This window comes from Diaphorina citri, unplaced genomic scaffold, assembly GCF_000475195.1.
Source record: "Diaphorina citri unplaced genomic scaffold, Diaci psyllid genome assembly version 1.1 scaffold991, whole genome shotgun sequence".
Lineage (NCBI taxonomy): Eukaryota > Metazoa > Arthropoda > Insecta > Hemiptera > Psyllidae > Diaphorina > Diaphorina citri.
In genome coordinates this window covers 58,504-65,658 of record NW_007378422.1, presented here as the reverse complement: position 1 = coordinate 65,658, position 7,155 = coordinate 58,504, and the positions used below count along the sequence as shown (strand labels likewise).

General features: G+C 39.0%; 1 protein-coding gene and 1 long non-coding RNA gene across 2 annotated transcripts in view; both read left to right on the top strand.

Moving 5' to 3' along the window:
- The window catches only part of LOC113469214, a 40,334-nt gene that overhangs the window by 20,114 nt on the left and 13,065 nt on the right, over nt 1–7,155 (top strand). The window contains exons 4-6 of the mRNA XM_026826736.1: nt 1,478–1,635; nt 2,430–2,650; nt 3,199–3,334. Coding sequence (XP_026682537.1) covers nt 1,478–1,635; nt 2,430–2,650; nt 3,199–3,334 — 515 coding nt within the window. The remainder of the gene's footprint in view (nt 1–1,477; nt 1,636–2,429; nt 2,651–3,198; nt 3,335–7,155) is intronic.
- LOC113469216 lies at nt 5,757–6,912 on the top strand. The gene is made up of 2 exons (XR_003392700.1): nt 5,757–5,822; nt 6,605–6,912. It is a non-coding gene; the product is annotated as an uncharacterized LOC113469216 (long non-coding RNA).

The following is a 7,155-nucleotide window of genomic DNA, read 5'->3' as shown; positions in this document are numbered from 1 at the left end:
CGCCCTAATGTCATGATGTGGTAGTTTTTGATAAAAAAATAAAATTATATTATAATTACATTGCCCCGGGCCCCCCCCCCCCCCGTGAGTTGAGTTTTTGCGGCCCGCCAACTCTCTACCTTGGTCTCTTGCGGCCCTCGGGTGCCCTAAGGTTGTACAACCCTGGTCTAGACATTGCCAGTTACCGTTCCCTTTATTCGACCTTTAGAAAAAATTGCTGTGTTCCATTTTTCGCTCTGCTCTCTACAATTAACGTAAATCAGCATTAGTAGCAAGACTGAAAGCGAGCGTATGTGGTGGAAACAGATGAGGTATATTCGTTTGACCCGATTTCCTGTACGATTAAATGGAAATGGGAAAACTAAGAGGGAGAGAAAGGAAGGGAGGAAGATGGAGATAGAGAGACCTTTAGCATTACCCCAGTAATGACATTTTGATGTTAGGTATATTGTAAATTATTAATCTTAGTTTATAGGTTGGTACTTAATTATTATATCAAAATGTCATAAAAAATCATGTGGATTGTTGAATAAACCAAAAGTTTACCAATGAGAATCATCAATATTAGGGCTTTTTGTTACAGGGAACTGTAACAATGGAGATCTTATATCGTCCCGAAATCGAAGAGAGAAGGCGGACGAACAGAGTAAATTTTACCCTGGGCGGGAATCGAACCTGCGACCCAGTGCATAAACTTAAGAGGCAATTATGCTACCTTTCAAGCTAAATAAAGGCTGGCAAATTTCTAGGAACTTCTACATAGGTAAGTGGTAGTAATATGGGAAAACGTACGTAGAAATGTCCGTACTCCATTCTACATAATTATGTATGGAAAAATAAAATTTTAGTTCTTGGTCAAAGGGTTCACATAGAAATTGGAATAATGTCATGCAACATGCAGCATGAAATGAATATGCAGCAAAAAACACATATGCAGCATGAAACACACTTGTGCTGCATTTCCTGCGTCAGCATGCTGAATGCTGCTCCAGATTATTGTCTGCTATTATTACAACCAGACAGCTTAAATTGCATAGAGGAAACTAAGTAGGTATTAAAAAAATTAACCAGAAAAACTGTGATTAAAAAAGAGCAAGAATCTTTGAAGTGGAATTAGCATCAAATTTGTTCAAAGGATTGTAGTAAGGCGGCTACAGACGATCAAGATCAAGTAGTGGAAGGCTTAATCGTGTGTAGGCCAGCCTAGTTGGAGGGCAGAATGCTCGAATTCTAAGAACAAAGTCAAGGGTTCGATTCTCACCCCTGGTGAAATTTATCCTAAATATGTAGTTTATTCTCGGAACAGCTGGTATCCTGTCTGCCTTCTCTCTTCGCTTTCGGGACGATAAGACCTTAGCAGTTACAGTTCCCCCTATCAAACCTCTTTAAAAAAAAAAAATCTTGTATAGTTAGGTAGTCATCTTTAGCGAATTTCAGTTAAATTTCAGAACCACTCTTTAATTCATTTCTTCTTCAGATTTCTACAAAGACACGGACTCAGTTTCAAGGTCACTAGATCTCATGGGAGCACCGACATCCAAACGGACAGATGAACACCAAACCGACCCATCCTCATGGTCTCTTGAGGGACAACCCAGGTTCTTCCAGACACGCCGAAGATTTTCCAAGTGGAAGGTAACTTTCTCCGATGGCTACCACCCTGAGTTTCAAACACAGGGTCGTAAAAATACTTGAGAAGTGTAGAATACGTCCTTGCTGCTATACTCTCCAGTTACAGTTCTCTCTAAAAAAAGCTCTTGAAAAAAAAAATCAGAATTGTAGGATACGTCTTTCCTTGCTGTACACACCTATTCTCAGTAGAACGCTTTACTCGTATGTCTTGTCTACAGCTACACCTTGCTCTTCTTCTTCTTTTTCCCCTTCTTCGTGCTTGTCTTTTTTTTCTTCTTCTTCTTCTTCTTCTTCTTCTTCTTCTACTTCGTATTCATTTCCTTCTTCTCCTTCCTTTTCTTCTTATTCTAATATGAAAATAACGCCTATATTGATTCAACATTTCAGGTTGGTTAGACATCTGATTAGCATTTTTTATTCATTTCAATATCTATTTTTGCCTCACAAATATCAATGATGAAAAAAAAAACTTTATCCCAGCACCCCAGCAGTCAAAATTGTTGATTGATGAAAAAATAAAACACGAAACAGTTCCTGCTCAGGGGCGAAGTTACAATAACATTCTACTTTTTCCCTTTGTGAGATTCGCACAAAATATTACCCAGTCATAATACGAGTATTTTTCAAAGTTACAATAGTTTACCTAGTAGAAATAGAGTTGATTTAGAGTTAGATTGTCGCATTACTATAAAAAGTAGAATTTTCTCCCCTAAACTCTGTCTTAAGTTCGATTTTTCCGATTTTCGAAGACCAAATTCTCCTCAACTTTTCCAATTGCAATTCTTTGCATTCTCCAGGGTAAAAGTTCAAAGCACCGATCCCGAGTTCAACCGAGCACGGCCGAAACTGATTCGGCCTCGGACCTCTCTTCCGAAACCGACCGATTCCTTCGAGCACTTCTGACCAGGGAGCCAAACGCTGCGTCCAGCGGAAATCTGACGGAGAGGTCTAACGGAGCATCTGTTGAGGCTGATGAACGAGTGATACCGTCTGTGTTTCATCTGGACGAGGACATGAGGCGTCAGATTGAGAATATCGACGTTCTTTTGGGTCAAGTATGGAAGAACATTTGATTATTAAATTTGGGTGCACGAGAGACAAAAATACCTACTTGGGCTCGGTTTATATTGCTTCTCTCAGACTGTTAAAATTGTCGGCCAGCTAAAACACATTTGAATCAATGCTGATTTAACAAGCCAATAACACTAAGAGCCTAATAAATGCTCTTACATTAAACCGAATTAAAAAACGGCTCTTGTTATTGAAATAGCCATAGCCTCTTATAGTATTTTATGTTAATACTGAATACCGATAATTATTACCTATTTACCTAAGTGCTGTGTGTAAAATTATAAATACCTGTCTAAGGAAGCCATAAGGGGTATCATGGGGTAAGGGAAGAGTAACTAACCATCATTTAATTAACACGTCTACGAAAAATGAAACAGGGGATTAGTGGATGTGCAAAGTAACCTGAAAGCAATGTATTGTACGTTTTATACATTGCACATTGCATACTCAAATAGTTTCACGGCGTTCATACAAAATATGTTTGTGTCAAAGTAGGAGGCTCACAAGAAATCTAACGGAGAGGTCTGACGGAGCATCTGTTGAGGATGATGAACGAGTGATACCGTCTGTGTTTCATCTGGACGAGGACATGAGACGTCAGATTGAGAATATCGACGTTCTGTTGGGTCAAGTATGGAAGAACTTTTGATTATTAAATTTGGGTGCACGAGACACAAAAATACCTACTTGGGCTCGGTTTATATTGCTTCTATCAGACTGTTGAAATTGTCGGCCAGTTAAAACACATTTGAATCAATGCTGATATCAAGTCAATAACACTAAGAGCCTGATAAATGCTATTACATTAAACCGAATTAAAAAACGGCTTTTGTTATTGAAATAGCCATAGCCACCCTATAGTATTTTATGTTAATACTGAATACTGATAATTATTACCTATAAGTGCTGTGTGTAAAATTATAAACACCTGTCTAAGGAAGCCATAAGGGTTATCATGGGGTAAGGGAAGAGTAACACTATGTAACTAACCATCATTCAATTAACACGTCTACGAAAAATGACACAGGGGATTAGTGGATGTGCAAAGTAATCTGAAAGCAATGTATTGTACGTTTTATACATTGCACATTGCATACTCAATGAGTTTCACGGCGTTCATACAAAATATGTTTGTGTCAAGAAAGTAGGAAGGAGGCTCACAACTCACAATCATGTTGAGAGTTGAGATAGCACTTTTGGGGTTTGTGACATATGAACGACCAGTTTCTTACAGAACAGTGAAGTTAAGACACACTGAGCATCGACAGGTGGTTATTACCTATCACCAGTATCCAGTGCCTAACTAGAATCCTTGGGAATATTGTCAATTATTATTATTATTAGCAAAAGATAAGTGTTTCATCGTCGTTTTTTGACATTCCTATAACTTCATCCTGTTTTAGGACCCAAAAGAAAGGTTTAGAGAACTTTAAAAAAAAAAAAAAAAAAAAAAAAAAACATATTTCCCAGGAAACATATTATTATTTCCCACAGGAAAGTCAAGCCAGAGTCCCGGGTATGATAGCAATTTTATTTATTTTGCGAGAAAAAAAAAATCAGTGGCAATAAATTTAATTTTGCTCTTTTCCCCTCTATCTTCTCTCTTCCTTCCTTCCTTCCTTCCTCTCTCTCTCTCTCTCTCTCTCTCTTCCTATTCCTATCTCTTCTCATCCTTCCTTTCTCTCTCTCTCTCTTCCTATCTCCTCTCATCCTTCCTTCCTCTCTCTCTCTCTCTCTCTCTCTCTCTCTCTCTCTCTCTCTCTCTCTCTCTCTCTCTCTCTCTCTCTCTCTTCCTACATCTCCTTTTAATATCGCGTTATCACAAGCTTTGCATTCCACAGTTCTGCTTTCTGCTCTACGCTCTATGCTCTTTACGCTCTACAGTAAACAACTTTAATGGTATTTACAACTGCATTCCACTACCTGCCTCGGTGGTGTAGTAAATAGGAGGGCGTGGGTTCAATCCCAGCCAGGTATGATTTTTTGGCTCCCCGCCCTCAATGTAGTTTTTAGAATTGGACCACAATTATACTAGTGGCCTACTGCGGGAGCCTTTTTCATCACTACTGCTGTGAACTATGGCGATGAAAATGTATACAGCTAGTGTACAGATTTTCCTCTCTACCTCTACAGAATATAGGGCGTAATCAGTATTAATAGCTGTATTCCCAGGCTAGTTAGCTTGGAAGGTAGAGCATCTGCCTTGTAAGCGCTAGGTCTAGACCAGGCTTGTCCAACCCGCGGCCCGCGAGCTCATTTTTGTAACCAAAGTGATGGGATAACTAAACAATCTCGTACTGCTGGCTTTACTCGACTTGGGCTGAATGAGAATAATGTGAGTAGCCTAGGGTAGCTTGTCGCCGAACGTGGGTAGAGACTTTAGCAGAATACCTAACTAGGTAATCTCGAAACTTTTTAGTGACACCTACCTAGGTTTAAGTAATACCTGGACTCGTACCTAAGTATGTATTGAGAATACAGGTCACCACACACCTGCTACTCCCAGACTTACGTAGAAGTTCTCACAACTTTCCTTCACTCTTCCAGGACACCTCTACCAATGTGCTGTCGGAAGAAGATTGGAATTATCTGCTGTCAAAACCTGGAGACGAATTGTCTGGAGACAAAGAAGAAGATGATAAAGAAGGTGGAAATGGAAAGGAAGATGAAAGTTTAGGGGAAACTTTACCTGAACTTTCGGACAATGGAACTTTGCCTGAACCTTCAGAAAATGGCAGTGTTTTAGAAGAAAGTAGGTAATGATTTTTGAGTTTCATTTCAATACATTGAAGCAACGCCGATCGTGGCATATAACTGAATGGGTGCCTACCAGATGTTTTTATTACTTTCTATATTTTTGTTACTTTTAAGATTTACCTCATTCTTGGTATGTTATGAATGTTATAATGCGGTAATTTGAGTTTGTTTTTCTCAAGAGATTTGCAATTACATATAGCAATTGTCAGAGAAATTGGTTCACTAACTTGGCACTCTCCATTATTGTTGTTGCGTTTACGTCTTCATTTTGTGCACATTTTTGATCTTTTCATCGTCTGGGATTCTACCTACGGAAATTGAAATTGCTGGATACTCAAATTCAGAACATTATTGAGGGAAAGGTACCAATACATACATATACGAGTACTAGCTACCTAGATACCATAGGGTATCTAGGTGGTTTAGAGAACTGTAAAACTCGCCCTGGAAAAACGGCCTCAATTCGGCCCACATAGGTTCAATTGGAACAATTTATAATTTAAAAATCGTTTTTCTGTTTGTTTGTTTGTTTGTCTGTCTGTCTGTCTGTCTGTCTGTCTGTCTGTCTGTCTGTCTCTCTCTCTCTCTCTCTCTCTCTCTCTCTCTCTCTCTCTCTCTCTCAATGAAAAAAAAATTCATAAAAATTGTTTCTCCCTCAATAAATGAGTCGAGAAAAACTTCCTCAATATTCCGCCAGAGAGCGGTCGTAGTACCGAAATTAGAAACATTCTTCATGTTTGAAAAGACTGTGTGGGCCGGCGGCGATAGCACGTTGAATACACTAGTTTACCAATAGTTCACTGAAGTGAAGAAACAGTTCGCGTGGTTGGTATCCGGATGGAATACCAATCAAAACCAAAGTGATGGGATAACTAAACAATCTCGTACTGCTGGCTTTACTCGACTTGGGCTGAATGAGAATAATGTGAGTAGCCTAGGGTGGCTTGTCGCCAAACGTGGGTAGAGACTTTAGCAGAATACCTAACTAGGTAATCTCGAAACTTTTTAGTAACTCTTGACACCTACCTAGGTTTTAGTAATACCTGGACTCGTACCTAAATATGTATTGAGAATACAGGTCACCGCACACCTGCTACTCCCAGACTTACGTAGAAGTTCTCACAACTTTCCTTCACTCTTCCAGGACACCTCCACCAATGTGCTGTCGGAAGAAGATTGGAATTATCTGCTGTCAAAACCTGGAGACGAATTGTCTGGAGACAAAGAAGAAGATGATAAAGAAGGTGGAAATGGAAAGGAAGATGAAAGTTTAGGGGAAATTTTACCTGATCTTTCGGACAATGGAACTTTGCCTGAACCTTCAGAAAATGGCAGTGTTTTAGAAGAAAGTAATGATTTTTGAGCAAGATTGAAGAAGCTTAGGTGCTGATTTTGAAACATGATTTCATTTCAATACACTGAAGCAACGCCGAGCGTGGCATAGAACTGGAAGGGTGCCTACCAGATGTTTTTATTACTTTCTTTATTTTTATTACTTTTAAGATTTACCTCATTCTTGGTATGTTATGAATGTTATGATGCGGTAATTTGAGTTTGTTTTTCTCAAGAGATTTGCAATTACATATATGTAGCAATAAAATTGTCAGAGAAATTGGTTCACTAACTTGGCACTCTCCATTATTGTTGTTGCGTTTACGTCTTCATTTTGTGCACATTTTTGATCTTTTCATCTCT